This window comes from Bufo gargarizans, chromosome 6, assembly GCF_014858855.1.
Source record: "Bufo gargarizans isolate SCDJY-AF-19 chromosome 6, ASM1485885v1, whole genome shotgun sequence".
NCBI classification, from domain to species: Eukaryota; Metazoa; Chordata; class Amphibia; order Anura; family Bufonidae; genus Bufo; species Bufo gargarizans.
In genome coordinates, this window is record NC_058085.1 from 140,136,486 (window position 1) to 140,158,030 (window position 21,545).

At 44.9% G+C, this 21,545-nt stretch overlaps 1 protein-coding gene across 1 annotated transcript in view; it reads right to left on the reverse strand.

Annotated features, from left to right (window-relative positions):
* Positions 1-18,123: 18,123 nt before the first annotated feature.
* The window catches only part of ITGB3 (integrin subunit beta 3), an 86,310-nt gene continuing 82,888 nt past the window's right edge, over positions 18,124-21,545 (reverse strand). Inside the window, exons 14-15 of the mRNA XM_044296513.1 lie at positions 19,769-19,935; positions 18,124-18,408 (exon numbers count right to left, since the gene is read on the reverse strand). Of these exons, the coding sequence (XP_044152448.1) occupies positions 18,337-18,408; positions 19,769-19,935 (239 nt within the window). The 3' untranslated portion in view covers positions 18,124-18,336. The remainder of the gene's footprint in view (positions 18,409-19,768; positions 19,936-21,545) is intronic.

Genomic DNA, 21,545 nt, shown 5'->3' on the forward strand with positions numbered 1-21,545 from the left:
AGGGGTTTGGATACTTTTTTTTATTACATCTTTATGCTCAGATTTGTATTTTTGTGATGTGTAACCTATTTATGATAACCTTTACTGTGTGAAAGTGGCCGCAGGGACCCCCAGTCATTGCGAGAATGGGGTCCTATGTAACCCTGCATAAATGGAGTGGCAGTTGAGCATCTTTTTGGGGATAGCTATACTCAGCCTACTTTTGGCTGCTGACCATTCCCTCTAAGGCTAGGTTCACATGGCTTCTGGTACTTAGACATTTATGGCCTGTGCTCAGAATAGGTCATTAATATCAGATTGTTGGGCGTCCAGCACCCCTTTCTCCCACTGATTTACAGTGAAAAGAGCAGGAAGCACAAAGTACCATCCGCTGTGTAGTGGTGGGGCACTGCAGCTGAATTGCAGTATACTGGTGCCAGTCTTCCATCCACTCTATAGTTTCCAATGCTGGCAGCTGGCCACTAGGGGTGGCGATATATACGATATGCAATATAAACAATATAAATTTGGGCAACAATAGAGATTTCGTTTATATCGCCATATCGCGGTAGAACATGGCATACGCTGCTCTCGGCACGCACCATGTTCTCCTGAGCCGGCACAGTGGAGAAGGAGGGCGTCCCTCCCCACTGTGTGCGGCTGCTGCTGACCACCAATGAGAACAGACTAGGAGGAGTAGGGGAGGGACTGTGGCCACTGCGCCACCAATGAATATAGTTAATATGCCTGAATACAAACGTAGCCTGCATTGGCCGGCCATATCCCATACCTGGCCTTTATTACTGCGCGCCGTGATCCTCCGCAATTAACCCCTCAGGTCCTGAATGGTTAATTGCGGTGGATTACGACGCGCAGTAATAGAGGCCAGGTATGGGATATGGCCGGCACATGCAGGCTACGTTTGTATTCGGGCATATTAACTATATTCATTGGTGGCGCAGTGGTCACAGTCCCTCCCCTACTCCTCCTAGTCTGTTCTCATTGGTGGTCAGCAGCAGCCGCACACAGTGGGGAGGGACGCCCTCCTTCTCCACTGTGCCGGCTCAGGAGAACATGGTGCGTGCCGAGAGCAGCGTATGCCATGTTCTACCGAAGTATTATATTAATTGCGCCCCTCCACACGATTAAATCATTGGTGGCAGTGGCCCCAGGGTGGCAGCTTCTTATCGGAGCCCCAGCAGTGTAATCGCGGGGCTCCGATCGGTTACCACGGCAGCCAGGACGCCACTCAAGCCCTGGCTGCCATAGTCAGCACCCTGCTGCTGTGTGCACTATGCACAGGACAGCAGGGAGAGTGTGAAGTCCTATTCACCCTGATAGAGCTCTATTAGGGTGACTAGGACAAGGGTTCTAGCCCCTAAGGAGGTTAATAGTTATTAAATAAAAAGTTTAACTCCCCCCTCCCCCGCCGAAATATAGAATATATCGCAATATATATCGTATATCGCACATGCTTAAAGGGCTTCTGTCACCCCCAAAACACAATATTTTTTGGGGGGCTTGTTAAAATCCTTATTTAACGACTATTCCCTATATAGGGCTCTTACCTTTTGTCTGTGGCTTCGTTTCCTTAAAAATCGATCTTTTAAAATATGCAAATCACTTCACTACCAGCAAGTAGGGCGTCTACTTGCTGGTAGCCACCGCAAAAAACCGCCCCCTCCTCCTGTTGATTGACAGGGCCAGCGAACGCTCTCCTCTTCCGGCTGGCCCTGTCAGCATTTCAAATCCTGCGCCTGTCTTTATTCGGCGCAGGTGCTCTGAAAGAAGGAGGCTCGCCTCCTCAGCACTCCCTCAGTGCGCCTGCGCCAATGACATCACCGAAAGAGAAGACGTCATCGGCGCAGGCGCACTGAGGGAGTGCTGAGGAGGCGAGCCTCCTTCTCTCAGAGCGCCTGCGCCGAATGAAGACAGGCGCGGGATTTGAAATGCTGACAGGGCCAGCCGGAGGAGGAGAGCGTTCGCTGGCCCTGTCAATCAACAGGAGGAGGGGGCGTTTTTTTGCGGCGGCTACCAGCAAGTAGACGCCCTACTTGCTGGTAGTGAAGTGATTTGCATATTTTAAAAGATCGATTTTTAAGGAAACAAAGCCACAGACAAAAGGTAAGAGCCCTATATAGGGAATAGTCGTTAAATAAGGATTTTAACAAGCCCCCCCAAAAAATTGTGTTTTGGGGGTGACAGAAGCCCTTTAAAATTATGTCGCAATATAGATTTTAGGCCATATCGCCCACCCTTGACCCCCACCAATCTGATCAATCTAGCCTGAAGACAGCTCATCAGTATCTAAACTTCTCAACCATGTTATAAGGGAAAATAATAATGATCGGGTCCCCATCCTGATCGTCACCTAGCAACCGTGCGTGAAAATCGCACCGCATCCGCACTTGCTTGTGGATGCCTGCGATTTTCTCGCAACCCCATTCATTTCTATGGGGCCTGCGTTACGTGAAAAACGTACAATATAGAGCATGCTGCGATTTTTACGCAACACACAAGTGATGCGTGACAATCACCGCTCATGTGCACAGCCCCATAGAAATGAATGGGTCCGGATTCAGTGCGGGTGCAATGCGTTCACCTCACGCATCGAATCCGCGTGGAAATCTCGCCCGTGTGAAAGGGGCCTAAGCCAGTTCTACTTTACACCAGTTTGATAAATCTCCCTCTGTGTCCCTTGTGCACTTTTCCGCTTCTCTCAATGTCATTTAGGTCAGGTGGATTCTTTCTATGGCCTATCTTAACGTCTCTAAAATTATATAGGGGTGCAGCCCTTCTTATTTAGAGTTTGGTGTAATCTACCCCTCCAAGGAGTCACTAACTGTGCCCACCCTCATTCACTAGACTTGTCCTGACATTTAATTACAGGTGTAAGCACAGTTTGAGGAAGGTAAATGTGACACTCTGAAAGTCTCATCAACAACCGCCATTATGACCATCACCAAAATATCATAATTCAGTAACTGCAAGTGGTTAGTACAATCCTGTTGAAACCTCTATTCTTTAGGCCTCATGCACACGACCGTGGTGTGTTTTGCGGTCCGCAAAACACAGAAGCCGCCCGTGTGCGTTCCACAATTTGCGGAACGGAACGGGCGGCCCATTGTAGAAATGCCTATTCTTGTCCGCAAAACGGACAAGAATAGGACATGTTATAGAGCCACGGATGCGGACAGCACACGGAGTGCTGTCTGCATCTTTTGCGGCTCCATTGAAGTGATTGGGTCCACATCCGGGCCGCAAAAACTGCGGCTCGGATGCGGACAAAAACAACGGTCGTGTGCCATGAGGCCTTAATAGCAGGACTGAAAATAGTCCCACCAGACTGTCACTCTAAGTGCGGACCCATTCATTTCAATGGGGCCGCAAAAGATGTCGACGGCACACCGTTCCGTGGCCCTTTTCTTGTCCGCAACAAGAACAAGTGGACAAGAATAGGCATTCTCTATATAGCGCCGGCCATGTGCAGTCTGAAAAATGCAGAACACACACGGCTGGTATCCGTGTTTTGTGGATCCGCAATTTGCGAACCGCAAAACACTTACGGACGTGTGAATGCACCCTAAAGGGTTTCTCCTGGACTTTGAAATGGATGGCTTTTCTTTACCAAAGACAACCGGTGTTTGGTGGAGGGGTCTGACCTCTTGCATTACACTTGCATTACAACCTTTAAACCTCTTACATGGTACAATTTTTTTCTGGGGATCCATTTCCAATCACATCAATTTAAAGTGAATTTGTCATCAGAAAATGACGTATTGTTTAAATCATGTTTTTATGTTTAATGTATTTTTAAAGAGTTTAAAAGTTTTAATTTTTCCATTAAATCCTGCAGTTTTTGCACTGGCCACTATACCTAATAATAGGTATCACTTCTTTGTCTGTACAGAACACTTTTCTGCAGTTATCTGCTTATCTGTCATTTAAATGCCGCCTATAATGATATCACCGCTGTGCATAGATGAGCCAGGATCCACCATTCACAATAAGTGCTTGTCAAATCTTATCTATTCTTTCCTTGTACAATGACCTCTGCACAGGTCACAGAGCATGCCTAGAAAATTCTTTCATTAAAGTCAATGAGGTCCCATCCTAACAATTGTGTCTATGGACCATGTGGCTGCCGTAAAGCAGTTTTTGTAATGCTGTGTACATGTAAATGCTGTTAAGAACGGCTCAGGCAAGATGACCTCCCCAATAATCATGTTCAGGAAATCTGCAATAACGAAATACAAACCGGATTCCCAAAAAGTTGGGACACTATACAAATCGTGAATAAAAACTGAATGCAATGATGTGGAGGTGCCAACTTCTAATATTTTATTCAGAATAGAACATAAATCACAGGAACAAAAGTTTAAACTGAGAAAATGTACCATTTTAAGGGAAAAATATGTTGAATCAGAATTTCATGGTGTCAACAAATCCTCAAAAAGTTGGGACAAGGCCATTTTCACCACTGTGTGGCATCTTCCCTTCTTCTTACAACACTCAACAGACGTCTGGGGACCGAGGAGACCAGTTTCTCAAGTTTAGAAATAGGAATGCTCTCCCATTCTTGTCTAATACAGGCCTCTAACTGTTCAATCGTCTTGGGCCTTCTTTGTTGCACCTTCCTCTTTATGATGCGCCAAATGTTCTCTATAGGTGAAAGATCTGGACTGCAGACTGGCCATTTCAGTACCCGGATCCTTCTCCTACGCAGCCATGATGTTGTGATTGATGCAGAATGTGGTCTGGCATTATCTTGTTGAAAAATGCAGGGTCTTCCCTGAAAGAGATGACGTCTGGATGGGAGCATATGTTGTTCTAGAACCTGAATATATTTTTCTGCATTGATGGTGCCTTTCCAGACATGCAAGCTGCCCATGCCACACGCACTCATGCAACCCCATACCATCAAAGATGCAGGCTTCTGAACTGAGAGTTGATAACAACTTGGGTTGTCCTTGTCCTCTTTGGTCCGGATGACATGGCGTCCCAGATTTCCAAAAAGAACTTTGAATCGTGACTCGTCTGACCACAGAACAGTCTTCCATTTTGCCACACTCCATTTTAAATGATCCCTGGCCCAGTGAAAACGCCTGAGCTTGTGTATCTTGCTTAGAAATGGCTTCTTCTTTGCACTGTAGAGTTTTAGCTGGCAATGGCGGATGGCACGGTGGATTGTGTACACTGACAATGGTTTCTGGAAGTATTCCTGAGCCCATTCTGTGATTTCCTTTATAGTAGCATTCCTGTTTGTGGTGCAGTCTCGTTTAAGGGCCCGGAGATCACGGGCATCCAGTATGGTTTTACGGCCTTGACCCTTACGCACAGATATTGTTCCAGATTCTCTGAATCTTCGGATGATGTTATGCACAGTTGATGATGATAGATGCAAAGTCTTTGCAATTTTTCGCTGGGTAACACCTTTCTGATATTGCTCCACTATCTTTCTGCGCAACATTGTGGGACTTGGTGATCCTCTACCCATCTTGGCTTCTGAGAGACACTGCCACTCTGAGAAGCTCTCTTTATACCCAATCATGTTGCCAATTGACCTAATTAGTGTTAATTGGTCTTCCAGCTCTTCGTTATGCTCAAATTTACTTTTTCCAGCCTCTTATTGCTACTTGTCCCAACTTTTTGGTGATTTGTCGACACCATGAAAATTTGAATCAACGCATTTTTCCTTTAAAATGATACATTTACTCGGATTAAACGTTTGATCTGTCATCTACGTTCTATTACAAATAAAATATTGACATTTGCCATCTCTACATCATTGTGTCACGACTGAGGATGGGGAAAACCCTCAGCCGTGCGATGACAGAAGATGGTAGGTCGCTGCTCGACCAGGACGACAGAATTAGGGAGCAGGTCATCTCCTAATCGCATCCCTAATCTGACCCTGACTCCTAGCTGTATGAGCCGACCCTGATGGTAGGAGGGCTCATACTCCGGAACCTTGAAGTCCCTGCTAGCCCTCAGGGTGGCCCTAAACTAGGAGCAGGGTAAGACGACCTGTTCCTTTTGGACACGGAGGAACAGGAGTCTCACTGGCCAAGCTGCAGGGAAAAGGGGAACACAAACAGTCCTATGGATATGGCAGGTGAACTGAACTAGTCCCACCTACCTGCCACAGCCTTGCTGACTGGATCCCTGTGCTGGCAAGCTGATGTCCACACAACATTAAATGAACCCAGCAAACACACATCCACACACAGGAACCCAGATCCATAGCTGCACCAAATAACAAAAGGAAAATATCAACTGAACATCACATAGACATAAACTTATGACCACAAGGGTGGCCCACACTGGCAGATGGTAAATTAGTAGGAGGGTGACTCCAGCAAGCATGACTGAAGTACCCCTCTGACTGCTGCTCACAGCAGAGACTATATAGGCCCAAGTAGCCACACCCACACAGACACACCCAGTGTTCAGACACACAAGGAAGGAAGTTAACCCTTCCAACACCAGGGAAGGGAAGACAGCAAACTTAAAGGGGAATACACACAATAAACCCCGTGCACACCAGACAAAAGGCACACCTATAAAGAGAGGTTGCCAGGTGCAACCGCATGCACATTGCAGCAAGCTGCCTAGCACCAGCTCAGGCTGCTATACTGCCACATACATAATAAAAACATGTTGCCAGCGGCAACCACAAGTGTGGCAACAAATAAGCGGCCACCTACCTGTGGTTGAAACAACCAAACGAGACCGCAGGCAACCGCATGCAGTTCAAGAGTCACGACCATGACCATGGTCGTGACACATTGCATTCAGTTTTTATTCACAATTTGTTTAGTGTCCCAACTTTTTTGGAATCCGGTTTGTAAAAACAGATTAGAAAAAAGGACGTGTCACTATCTAGTTTTAACTGCCAGATAACATTTTGGGGACACGTTTCCTTTAACATTGCTATATTCGTTGATCTCCAACATATGGCTCTCCACAGCCTGCAGTTGTCAAGGCATGCTCGGAGTTGTAGTTTTGCAACAGGTTGGAGATCATAATCATTATAAAAGTCTGGGAAGTTGAATCATGTAAACCTACGCTGATACACACAAGTTAAATAGCAAAACATGGCACATGGAGCTGTTAATATGACAGAAGCACACCTAAAGGACTGGCACAGTCTGAGTTGTACCCACACTGGCACACATGATGCCGACACACGATATTTACAGATTTCAGCGTTTCCATGGAACCGTGCGCTTTCTGCATTAACAGATTTATTTAAAACCTCCTGCAGATTTGAAGAAAGAGAGGAGGTGGATGCTGACAGATAAAGTGGTACACAGATCTCCAGGTCCAGCAAAATTAAAGGGGCTATGCCATGTTCGATTTAAAATCAGAAACAATATAGAACATGACAATGTAACAAAGCTAGAACTAGCCCTGTACCTCGCATGAATCCAGAGATCTCCCTTTTATTGCTCCAGTTGCTCTTCTCGTGTCCTTTTTGCTGCTGCTCTCTCCCTGTAACTGTCACAGTAAATCTAGCTGGTGGTAGTTGGAGGAAGGAACTGAGCATGTGCGACCACCTCAGTAGGTGGAAATGCACATTACTATACAGATTAAATACCAGGCCATTAAAATGGAGCAAGCAGAATATCGCAAAACTGGAGCTGTAATGGGTAGTGAGTGTGGACCCACTGTTCCAACTAAGCGGTTTGACTTATTTTTTTTTCTAAGGCAGGGGTCAAGCCTGGAAAACAAAGTGTGGGAACTCACCCAAGATCCACTGCCACCCCGAACACCCCCCCCCCCCCCAAAAAAAATAACAATTCGCAATTCAGTGCAACATAAAACGTAAACAAAAACTGGAATTTGCGCTATATGTCTGTTCAGACATAATTTGTCTCTTTCATATTATAAGCTCCCCTTATATATAATTTACTTACAGTTCTGAAGACTCAGGGGTGCTGACAGGCTTGGCCTCAGGGGTGCTGGCTCGCTTGGCTGGGCAGAAGGAGTGTGGGAGACTGTGAGGCCTTTTTTCTCCAAGCTGCTCTGGAATTTATTTATTTTATTACACCTCAGGTCAGACCACTAATCAGACCCCCAATGTTAATCAGACCTCAGCTAACAATGTTAATAAGACCCCAATAAGACCTCAGATCATACCTCAACTCAGACCCCAATATGAATGACCCCCAATCAGACCTCAGATAAGAGCCCCATGCCTTATAGCAGCCCCCAGTGCCTCTCCATCAGTCCCCAGTTCCTCTCATCGGTCCCCAGCAGCCTCTCCATCAGCCCCAGTGCCTCTCACCAGCAGCCCCCCAGTGCCTCTCCATCAGCCCCCAGTGCCTCTCATCGGTCCCCAGTAGCCTCTCCATCAGCCACCAGTGCCTCTAACCAGCAGCCCCCCCAGTGCCTCTCCATCAGCCCCCAAGCCCCCCAGTCAGTGCCTCTCCATCAGCCCCCAGTCAGTGCCTCTTCATCAGCCCCCAGTACCCTCTCCATCAGCCCCCAGTGCCTCTCACCAGCGGCCCCCCAGTGCCTCTCACCAGCGGCCCCCCAGTGCCTCTCACCAGCGGCCCCCCAGTGCCTCTCTATGAGCCCCCCAGTCAGTGCCTCTCCATCAGCCCCCAGTCAGTGCATCTTCATCAGCCCCCAGTGCCTCTCACCAGCCCCCAGTGCCTTTCCATCAGCCCCCAGTGCGCCCCTCCCCAGTATTAAAATCATTGGTGGGCAGTGCCCCCTCCCCGGTATTAAAATCATTGGTGGGCAGTGCACCCTCCCTGGTATTAAAATCATTGGTGGGCAGTGTGCCCTCCCCCCCCTCCCCAGTATTAAAATTCTTGGTGGGCAGTGCCCCCTCCCCAGTATTAAAATCATTGGTGGGCAGTGCCCCCTCCCCCCCATTATTAAAATCATTGGTGGGCAGTGCGCCCTCCCCCCCTCCCCGGTATGCATTTAGCAATGCGCCACACAGACCTGTAAGTTACAAGAAGAAGGAGCAACTGGGCGGCCACAGCGCATGTAAGTATATTGCTGCAGAGTAACTGGCTATGGCAGACAGGACTTCAGTAGCGTCCTGGCTGCCATGGTAACCGATCGGAGCCCCAGCATTACACTGCTGGGACACCGATCGGAACTGCCGCTGCCACCAATGATGGGGGGGGCGCACTGCCCACCAATGATTTTAATACTGGGAAGGGCGGGGGAGGGCGCACTGCCCACCAATGATTTTAATACCAGAATACCGGGGAGGGTGCACTGCCCACCAATGATGCAGCCTCCCCATCACTATGGGAACGCCTCGGATTTAAAATATACCATCGGATGTGAGTTTTCTCCAATCCGATAGTATATTTTAAGCGTTACCTACAGAGGACCAGGAAGCGGTGAGTACAAAGCCTTCACTGCTTCCTGGTCCATTTGCCTGGCCTTAAAGACGGGCGGCCCTGAAAGGGAACGGCGTTCCTGCTATGAAAAAAGTGCAGGAACGCCGTTCCCACACCTTCCCACAGGACTCGAGCCCTGTTCTAAGGGCATTATCCTTGCGATCTGGTTTTCACAATTTAACCCTTATACAGGGATCTGACTGTTGCTGCAGGGGACCCATCAAGCTGCTACCTCTTGGAGTAGTCCCAGAGTAGTTGGCAGCTGACCAATGGGGGTCAGGGACACTGGTGCAAAGCACCAAGGGGGCCAGGCAATAGTCATAGTCGGTAACCATGCCAAGGTCAGGGCAGGCAGAGTTTGTGCAATTTCGTAAAACAACCAAAGGTCAAGGCAGGCAGCAAAGGGTCAGTACAGTAGACAGGCTAAGGCAAGGGCAGGCAGCGGAGAATCAGAGTAGCTTTAACTAGCAAAAGTTCGGACATGGGCAGTAGTAGTACCCCAGAGCGGGCACTACCATTCCTACAACCTGCTACTGTCTTAAATGCCTAACCAATGTGTGACATTACCATACCTTCTGTTTCCATGCCTGTTGGGTAGGTGCTATGTAACTGTTATGTATTGTTTGAAATCTCTTTTTTTTATTAGATAAGCGAGTAAACAATCATCATGTCGCATGTAGCGCAGTACAGCGACCGTCACATCACAATGAAATCTAGGCATAAATCATCGAAGGTAGAACCTGACAGTACAGGCTAGGGTGTGACAACCACTTTTCTAGGGCTAAAGGGCCCCTGAAATGATTGATCTTACAATGCTTCTGGATACATTCAACACATAACACATCAATAGGGAGGGAGAAAGGGAGTAACAAACCCAACAGTGTGTCGACCCAAGGATGGAGTTTATAATCTGCTCAGACATATCCATAAAGGTACTATTGTTTACAGATATCCATAAAGGTAATATTGTGTACTATATCAGAGGCATGGTATAGCATATCCGAACTATATCGCCATCAATGGACAGATTAGAGAGGAAAGAGAGAAGAGGGAAGTGGAAATGGAAGGGGTGTTGTCCAACTATTGTGAGAGGTGACCATCCACCAGCAATGCTAGTCAGATTCCCACAGTCGGGAATTGAGAAGGTTTGATCTATAGTCAAGCCATGGTTGCCAAACCTGCAGAAATCTATTTCTATTGTGATAAGCCCAACCTATCAGCTCCTACATCTGACATATTTGATGGACCCTGTCGCGCCACATCACTGTTATGTATTGTATTTCATGTACTGTGCATGTGCTTGGTTGTCCAGCAGGTGGCAGTGTATCTGGCAGAGAGTACCTTTAGATAGAATGGAACTTACCATTCCATTGTCTCCCTTTTGGGCAGTAGTGGGCTAGTACCACTTCTTACCAAGATAAGGGTTGCAGTAAGCTATAGTTGGTTGAGAGGGGAGTTGAAAGTTGGAGAGAGAGAGTGAGGCAGTAGTGTTGAGCGAACTTGTGTTTTCAAGTTCGGCATACAAGATTCGGGTTATCTAAGAATTCCATTATGGATAACTTATTGTCCATAGTAGTGGAATCCATAATGGAATTCTTAGATAATCCGAACCTGAACCTTGTACGCCGAACTTGAAAACACAAGTTCGCTCATCCCTATAAGGCATCATGGTGTGGTGAGGGAGCGTTTTCCCCTCACTGCTGCAGGAGCTTTGGGAAAGTAGCTCAGACAGCAGCCCATTCCTGATATATAAAAGGACTTAATACCTCTGAGATGGAAAACAGAGCCCATTCAGGGCCTCATTCTTTACCAAGTCTGGACTCTGTTTACTCCATTAACTACAGCTACTTTGTTGCTACAAAGCCCAACCCCGGGGAGCGACAGTATACAGATAGGAGCACCGTGACACAAACTATTAAGACCGCATCACCACTCTGCATTCCTAAACACTGGGACCCGATCGACCCTGGGGGGCAGCCCGTTGCACAGTCAGAACAGCACCCTTTCACTGGTAAACTAGGAACCTAATTTCAGGCAAGGGGTGAAAGGGCAGTCCAGCATTTATAGCATCGGGCACACTAAGTCTCATGCATGTCGCATGCTATTCCAATTAATAGGAACCATGCAAACTGTCACCTGGCCCCCTGTGGTAACTGTAGAGCCAGTCATCTTTCAGTAGAATTGCCCAGGGGTATTCGAGTATGGTAAGCATATTGTGGCTGTGTAAAACCAGTGTGAACAGCACTCAATATCACACAAGTAGATTTTTCATCATTTTGGATGAGCAAGAGAAAGTAAATGCGATGGTCGTCATTCAGGGGGTCTGAGGACAGGCGTCTTAAAAGACAATGTAACCTCCCAACATTTCATTCCTATAAATACAGATGAATAGTTGTAAAATAAGACAAAGACAGTTGTTCTTTAATGTGAATTGTTTTAATTTGCAACAGTGCCATTGTGTGAAAAAAAATAACATCTTACAAACCATATGTAACATTACAACAATCCAATTGTCTGACAGTTCACCATTAAAAAAGAGGGTTCTCTAACCCCAGAAGCAGAGCCACTCTTGTCTATGGGCTGTGTTTAATATTGTAGCTCAGCTCTATTCAACTGGATGGGGGCTAGCTGCAATACCAGGCACTGCCTTACACAGGAGGGGTGCTGTTCATTAGAAAAAAAGAAAAACTTTTTTTTTAATTTTATTTCTGACGACCCCTTTAAATAACCATTTTCGGCTATACCCATATGTCCCTTACACATAGATGAAAATCAGTGATCCGGTAGTTTTTTTTTTTTTTCATACGACAGACCCATTATCCATGTCTGAAATGGTTGGCATGTGATTATAAACTATAACACTGTGAACTGAGAATTAGGGCTCATGCAAACTAACTTATTTTTGTCCACATCGGATGCGGACCTGTTTACTTCAATGGTGCCACAAAAGATGCGGACAGCACTCTGTGTGCTGTCCATATCTGTTTGTCCATTCCGAGGGATCTGCAAAAATTAAGAACATTTCCTATTCTTGTCCACATTACAGGTAAGGATAGGACTGTTGTATTATGGGCTGGACATTCCGTTCCACATGGCCGGTATCCGTGTTTTGCGGATTTGCAATTTGTGGCCCGCAAAACAGGCTACGGTCTTGTGCATGAGCCCTTAATGTAATTATCTGTTTCAACTAATAAGGCTAATGTGGTTTGGAAACCAAAAGGTTTACTTTTGGATGCTACCGGACAAAGACATTAGTCCACGCCCGAATCAATGTGGGAATTACTCCTTGTATTGAGTTTGCTTCTCTGGCTTTTCATTTAAAGGAACTCTCCAGGCGGAACTGATAAACTGGGGAAACTTTATCAAAACTGGTGTAAAGGAAAACTGGCTTAGTTGCCAACAACCAATCAAATTCCCTTTATTTTTCAAAGGAGCTCTGAAAAATGAAAGGTGGAAAAAGAAACTGAGGCAGTGTCTCTTGTGTATTACCGCTAAGCTTCAGGGGTGCTCAATAAGCTGTTGGAGTACTGCCCCTGCTTCGTTGTGAATAGTCTCCACCACTATATAGGCCTGTTGCTTGAGGAACCTTGCCGCAAATAGGTCTCCTCAGCTGTACTGCTGCCATTGTCCTCACCCGGTTTGCGCTTGAATCGGTGTCCGGGGTATTCATAGTGATAAGTTAAAAAAATGGAAAGAAGGAGGACGCTGTTACAGTGACCTGATGAAGGAGGCTATTTGCCGCTGAAACACGTTGTCTTTAAGTGTATTAATAAAAGAACAAGACTTGGATACAATCCTGATGATCTCCTGCGTCTGTAATAGCACAAGTCTTTAGAAACCTTCCTTCTCTCTATTTTTCTACATATTACTGTTGATCTTGGCAGTTTTAACGCCCATTATTTGATATTCATCATCATATTGATATGTCAGGTTAGATTTTTTTTCGGACATGGTCGATTGAAAATACAAATATATAGCAATTTGACTCTTATTGGACAGGTTACTCTGGCATGTTCCGGGTGGGATCGTTTGTAAGACTGGTTGCTCTCATTGCGGCTAATCCAAAAAAAGGATTCCATGTGTCATGTACCACCCCCTCAGGCACTGCACAGGACCCAGCACAGTACCAGTTTATTGCCTTTTTGTATCAGTTGGATACCCTTATTCTTTATACTTTTGTCTTTCCTTATTGATGGAAATATCTTGACTATCTTTATCCTAACGAATCTCTGTTTTTTAAATCCACAGTACATTTTTTGACCATCTTCAGTAGTAACCACGTTATGATGCGATAAAGCATTGCACGGTGTAGGTGAGAAACTCCCAGCAAGTGGCATGGCTGAAAGGGGATGCAGAGGGTGCAGCTGCAACTCTCCTCTTTTCCCATAGATCATATTGTCACATAAAAGAACTATGGATGGCGTGGAGGTGCGCTGACATAATACTAATGATACAATGTAATTTTGCTCATTATAAAAATGAATCCTTTCAGGGTTGTCCCATCTGGACATTTTCTGGCAGATTCACAGGATATGCCTTTTAACACCTGATATGTGCAGGTCCCAAATTATCTTAAGAATGGGCCAACTTCATGAGCTCCCAGGAATGGAGAGGAAGCCACACATGTATGGCTCTTACCACTCACTGGTGCAGTAAATGGGGGGATAATATTAAAACTTGGCTCTCCAAGGAACACCAAAGAATGTGTGAACGCTTGACATTTTTTTTACAGTCCCTTTAAATAGCTCTTTCAATTTTGCTTAGTGAGTCTACAAAATTCTAATATACTTTGGGAATGTATCATTTTGAACACTTTTCTGGTATACAAAAGTCACAAATTTGAGTGTAAGAGCTGTTTTGCACCAAAAATTGTGACTTATTGCACTTTGCCACCACTTTTGGTTGGACGTGGGCCATAGGCAGGACCTCTGCAGCCCAACTAATTTAACAGTATATGTACTAGAAAACTGTCACATATTAGAGGACCAGAAATCTATGCCAGGTACCTTGCTGTCATAGATTTATTTTTCTGGTGCACGGAAATCACCGTCTGAATCTGGGGGTGTGGTTTAGTGGGCATAGGCGTGGCTTATAATGTCTGGCTTTTTGGGGTGAAGGAAGTGGCCACCCTAATCGTGCCGCCCAATGCAGGGCCTGGTCCAGCTGGTTTGTCATGTTTATTATATACCTCTTTAATGTTCATAATGATCATACAGTAGAGTGATGATGTCATTGTATGTGATGCTAGGTAAAGCTTTAGCCTTTTGGGGCCATAGAGCTTCATGTTATGACTTTTCTCATTATTACCTGGAAAAGAGACTTTATAAAAAAACCTTATAAAAATTGAATAAATGAGCTAATGCTTTCCCCTTGAAGAGCTTGTCTACCAACATATGCACACTGTTGCGAGTGTCTTTATTAGGGTACAGCTACGGTTTCCTGATGCAAATTTGAAAGCCAAAATCAGGAGTAAATTCAAAAAAGAGAAGTGGTATCTGTCCTTTATACGTTCTTTCCTTTTATGATCCACTTCTGATTTTGGCTTCCAAAACTGCATCAGGAAACCTGACCGTGTGCCCGTACCCTTACTGAAGAGACTGCGAGAAAAGCTGGGCCCTCTACCAGGGCTCTACCACGTGCAGTGGATTAACACAAGTACATGAGATCCTGCTACTAGATTAGATCAGGCTAGCCCAGACTATAGGTGTACCTAGCATCTCTTCATGTCTTACCAATTTATCCACTAATATACGTATAACCATATGAAGAAATGTACCAATAATGACCACTGAACATTTCTTCTTCATAGCCTCAAGGCAAATAGATTCCATTTACCGCAATGTAATTTAGCATTGTGAAGTTGTGATTTTATTATTAGAGTTTGCATCTCTACAAGTTGCAAGGTTCACATTTCTGCCTCCTGCAAGTACAATGATGAGAGTAGGTGTTGGCCAGGTGTGGCTATACGGGGTGGCATAATTGGGAACCAGTGCATGGTGTCGCTGCCACATAACAAGACAGTAGGATTGTAAATTGGATGTGGCGGTTCTGGGGGGCTGGTCAGTGCTCAGGAGCTACGCCTCTGTGTCTATATACACTCCTATTACATACATAATTAATGTCAAGAGTTGGGATTAGGATTGTGTGTGAGTATGAGTGGGCTAGACTAACCGCGATGCTAGGGAGGGTCATCCCCGTCTCTGCCTGCCATTGGCTGCTCCGCCCGACACCAGATGTTTTCATCGGCGCACGGGGAGAAGCAGCAGTGGCGGTGCGGGGACCAGGAGCGGTGCAGGGAGCGGGGTAAATATATTCCCTGTGAGTGGTTCAGCACATGGGGGTGCAGTTTATGGTATTGGATATCCCCTTTAAGGTGGGCTTGAGGGGCCCACTGGGTTCAAGAAAAACCCCTTTAATAACTTTCATCCACTGCATTGCAAACTAGACATACTGATGTGTGCTTCAGCTCCATATAGGACTGTACAACTCTACTATTGCGTATTCTGAGGTCACAAGTACTCCAAGATGAAGAAAACTTATTAGCACAGCTGCAATTTTACAAGTTGTCCACTGGGTGGCATCATAATCAAAGACAGGAAATACATTCAGGAGTACAGCTTCCTGTTCATTATTACCTTGCAGAAACCATTAGGAAGGAGGTATTAACTTACAGCAAAGAACACAGTCTTGATATGCATGAAAAAAACCTGAGACACTTTTCACAGAAAACATTTTTTTAAATTTGTTTTAACCCTATTAATCTCTAAGGAACCTAGGAGCCGAGCTGCAGTATGCTGATGTGGCCACCGCATAGTGGATGTTGCTTTCTGCATCTGACCATCCACTGTGTTGTTTAAAGCAGCGGTGGCTGACACGCCGTGGTGGTTCCAGATGTCGGACCCCCACTAATTTGATATCAATCACCTACCCCGAGGAAAGGTCATCAATATATACACTCACCTAAAGAATTATTAGGAACAACTGTTCTATTTCTCATTAATGCAATTATCTAGTCAACCAATCACATGGAAGTTTCTTCAATGCATGTAGGGTTGTGGTCCTGGTCAAGACAATCTCCTGAACTCCAAACTGAATGTCAGAATGGGAAAGAAAGGTGATTTAAGCTATTTTGAGCGTGGCATGGTTGTTGGTGCCAGACGGGCCGGTCTGGGATTTTCACGCACGACCATTTCTAGGGTTTACAAAGAATGGTGTGAAAAGGGAAAAACATCCAGTATGCGGCAGTCCTGTGGGCGAAAATGCCTTGTTGATGCTAGAGGTCAGAGAAGAATGGGCCGACTGATTCAAGCTGATAGAAGAGCCACGTTGACTGAAATAACCACTCGTTACAACCGAGGTATGCAGCAAAGCATTTGTGAAGCCACAACACGCACAACCTTGAGGCGGATGGGCTACAACAGCAGAAGACCCCACTGGGTACCACTTATCTCCACTACAAATAGGAAAAAGAGGCTACAATTTGCACGAGCTCACCAAAATTGGACTGTTGAAGACTGGAAAAATGTTGCCTGGTCTGATGAGTCTCGATTTCCGTTGAGACATTCAAATGGTAGAGTCCGAATTTGGCGTAAACAGAATGAGAACATGTATCCATCATGCCTTGTTACCACTGTGCAGGCTGGTGGTGGTGATGTAATGGTGTGGGGGATGTTTTCTGGGCACACTTTAGGCCCCTTAGTGCCAATTGGCCATCGTTTAAATGCCACGGGCTACCTGAGCATTGTTTCTGACCATGTCCATCCCTTCATGACCACCATGTACCCATCCTCTGAAGGCTACTTCCAGCAGGATAATGCACCATGTCACAAAGCTCGAATCATTTCAAATTGGTTTCTTGAACATGACAATGAGTTCACTGTACTAAAATGGCCCCCACAGTCACCAGATCTCAACCCAATAGAGCATCTTTGGGATGTGGTGGAACGGGAGCTTCATGCCCTGGATGTGCATCCCTCAAATCTCCATCAACTGCAAGATGCTATCCTATAAATATGGGCCAACATTTCTAAAGAATGCTATCAGCACCTTGTTGAATCAATGCCACGTAGAATTAAGGCAGTTCTGAAGGCAAAAGGGGGTCCAACACCGTATTAGTATGGTGTTCCTAATAATTCTTTAGGCGAGTGTAGAAAGAGGTAAACCCCTTTAAGCTGATGTCCATTTTCAGCTCATCGCTATATGTTAAGTTTGTAAATACGGCAAAATGGCTGTTGGACAAGTACATTAGGCATGGTAGAACTCTAGACCTTACAACACTGACAAAATGGGCATTTGTGGCCTCTTCAAGCAGTCAGATAGAATTTCCCCCCTCTTAACTCTCTGTATTGTTGCATAGCAAGTAAGCATCTAAAGGTATGTCCACCTAAAAGAGGAAGAATGTGGAAACTCTTTACCTACACACAAACCACCTAAAATAATAGGGCAGATTCCATACAATTTAAAGGAAGCTTTTCAATAATAAATTCTAGGTTCCAATCTAAATGGATCCTGGTAAAAGTATTTTTTTTAGCTACAATATGAAAGACTCTTCCCATCTTCATAATGATATGATTCTTCAGGTACTGATATGTCCTATGGGTGGAGAAATAAACAGGTTTGGTCCTGTTTGGGGAGGGGGTCTGCCATGTGATGCACATTCCTGAGATACCTGTAGAATTTTTGTAAAAAAAATTAAATTAATCTTCTGACCGTGTTGGAGCAAATAATTGTCCATCAAGGTTTCAGTGCTCAGAGCTGCTATCAGCTAGGCAAGGCCTCTGACCTATGGTCACAGTCAAATCTGTTCAGGAGTGTAAGAGCCCCTTGTAAATCTTACTTATATTTTTTTTTTTTAAGAAATGGTGCTGAGAAGCACATGGTGGTTTCACTTGCCCCAAAGCAGCAGAGGCATGTATTAGGCTTGACAGCGGTGGCTCTTTGGCAGTGGTCTTTTCTCAGAATAGTCCATTGATTTTTTTATTGACTTAGATCACTCCGAGTTCCCACGGTATGTTATGTTGGTGAAGGTTGAAGTGGCACCTTTGTAGAGGGGGTTGTGCGCCTAAAATAAGAAAAGTGTTATTAGGCGGTAACAAGTTATACCATTCATGTGGTACAGTTCCTGAACTTGTGTCAGTTCTCATTACATGTGTGTTTTACTAAAATACTTTCATTCCCCATAAAATAACTACAGGTATATTGGGACATCTTTTCTTAAAACTCTGCAAAACTCTTTTGATATTCCCCTGTGACTCCTCCTGGAAAGTTTTAAATAAGTTGCCAACTGGGCATTACCGTTTTTTTCTCAAACCAAACTACTGTGTCCATGCACATGATTGGGCAGTGTCAGAGTGCGTAGAAACAAACAGATTGACAAAAGGAAATGCTGAAAGATATTTAACAAATATGTGACGTTTAGTGACTAGGCCACGTTTACATCACCGGTAACTGAGTATAGCCTGCCAGAGTTCACCAGATCCAGCATTGCCAGATACTGCTTTTCACTGCCGGATCCCATAGGCAGGTATCTGGCTTCATTTTGGAATGTACAGCATATTCCCTGAATATTGTAATACTCTTAAAGCGGTTGTCCGGGCTCAGCTCTGAACCTGGACATATCCCCATTTTCACCCAGGCAGCCCCCTGATATGAGCATCAGAGCATTTCATGCTCCGATGCTCTTCTTTGCCCTGAATCACGCAGGACAAACGCTTTTTCTGGAGATCTGGTGATGTACAGGCTCTCCATGGGTAAGCTAAGCGGAGGCTTCCGCCTACCAGTGAGCCCGGTGACATCACCGACACTAATGGGCGAGATTTATCATTGCCTTAGCCTGTAAAAGGGCTCTGGCAGCGCTTGCCCTGCGTGATACAGCACAGGGCAAGGGATGCTCATATCGGGGGGGGCTGCCTAGGTGAAAATGGGGCTATATCTGGGTTCATATGGCACCTCCAGGAATGTAAGGAAGGGCTTAGTATTAATATAGTGTAACTGACAATCCAATTACCCTTCTAAATATAGGTAATAGATCAGCTCAGATGTGTGAAATCTAACATTTCTGATACTCAGTAGCTCATTATGAGTCTAACCTTCTTGATAACTTTCCCTAAAGAAATACCATCTAAATGACTCCAAACAAGCAGTATAATTGAACTATTATGGAAATGCAATGGCAGGAAGTCTGTATACCCCAAGGGCTGTGTCCTGACCTTTATACTTCCCCCATTGATGGGAATTGATTCTCAGTAGAAAATGTGCATTTGCCACTCCCAAGGCCCTTAGCAGAAGTTAATCACATTTTACATTACTATGTAAATCTAGTTTTGTTCAGATTCCTTGTTACAAAGCTGCCATTTTGGAAGTTGTAGTTTTGCAATAGTTGCATCTATTATAGTTGATATCAATATCACTCCCATTCTTACCGTGTCCCACTTCGCCTTCGCCCTCTCCTCTTCAAACTTGGCAAACTCCCGCCTGTCGTGGATAGTAATGAGCAACTTCCAAATAAGCAGAGCCACCAGTCCCACAAGAAAAATGGCTCCCATGACCGACAGTAAGACGACAAGGATGTCAGGACCCTGAGGACATTCTGTGGGGAATAAAAGGAATATTAGCTATAGAGGTGAAGAGTAAAAATGCTAGATATAAAACATATTACCAAGCTGTTTCCAAGCCCACCATTGCTGCACAGACACCCCAAGGAAATATTTTCCAAGCTTATGTCCACCTTATTTTTTTTTTATATATTTTTTTAGATTATACGGATTAATTCTAGGATAATAAATATGTGTATAAATTGCTCGACACATATTTAAAAGGATTATCCCATGAAAAATATTCCTATGCAATGAATAGGGCATATGAAATAAAGCATTATTGCAATATACTGTATATGCAATAAAATACTGTTCCTTTTTTATGTAAATTTACATTTTCCTCCCTCATGGCGCCCCCTGCTGTTTATCCTTCTGGTTCACTTTCTCCCGCATTCAAAGGTGGACTAACATGCTCTCTGTCTAGACAGTGGAGAAGGAAATTGTGAGGGCATTACATACCATGTGTATGTCTGTGAGGGACAATTTTCTGTGCAGAAAATGGTTAATAAGAGCCAATTGCAATGCACCCTGCAGGTGCTTGATTGTCTAATGTGAGGAGCTGCTGCCCGCCTACCCACAAAAAGGAAAGAATGTCTTCTAGATAAGAAAAAGAGTCTTAAAAAGAGTTTTAAATTTGTGGGATAGCGCCTTTAACCGCTTGTATTATGCTCCAGAGCGGCATTCATAAATCTGCTACTACAGTAGCTTGGCTCAAATCTTCCAGAAATCCTGCATGTTCAAAGCCTCTAAATAGCTTGTTCTGGTGTTCAGGCACTGTGGGGGACATTTATCAACCCCTGTACACTAGAAAACTGGTGTCGCAAAGTTTGGAGCATAACCCCACTTTTGGAGGGTTTTGGGCTCCACTTACCACTTTTCAAAAAAGTGGGGTTGGCAGGAAGTGGCTGTTGCAGGATAAGGCACATTTATTGTAATGTATTCCAGGAAACTGACATAGATTATACCCAAAATCTACACCAGCTCCCTTGCTGGCGTACACTTCATTTTTGGCAGATGGACCTCCACAGATGAGCCACTATTATTAAGAGGTGTATGACAGTTAAGAATGGGGCATTGCCAGGGTCGGACTGGGGTTCTTTGGGCCCACCTGAGGAAATTATCATCAATAAAAGTTTAATAGATATTGATTCAAAGAAATAGACCATAGTGGCAAGTCATTTGCTCCAAATGTAATTTTTTTCTCCTGGACCTTTGGGTCCCACGTTGGAATCCATATGTTGCTCCTTTCCTTCTGAGACCTGTCGTGTGCCCATAAAGCTGTTAATGAACATAAATGGGGTGTTTTTGTAAACTGCAGAATCAGGGTAATAAATATTGAGGTTTGTTTTGCTGTTAACCCTTGCTGTGTTATAGGAAAAATTGGATTAAAATTAAATATCTGCACAAAAACTGATAATTATAAATTTTACCTCCTTTTTTATCTAATTCTTGTGAAACACTTAGGCTGGGTTCACACCTGAGTGTTTTACAGCGCGTTCCTACGCGCTGTAAAACGCGCAACAGGCAAGAACCAATGATTCCCTATGGGAATCGTTCTCACCTGAGCGTTTTACAGCACGTACGATCGCGCTGTAAAACGCCC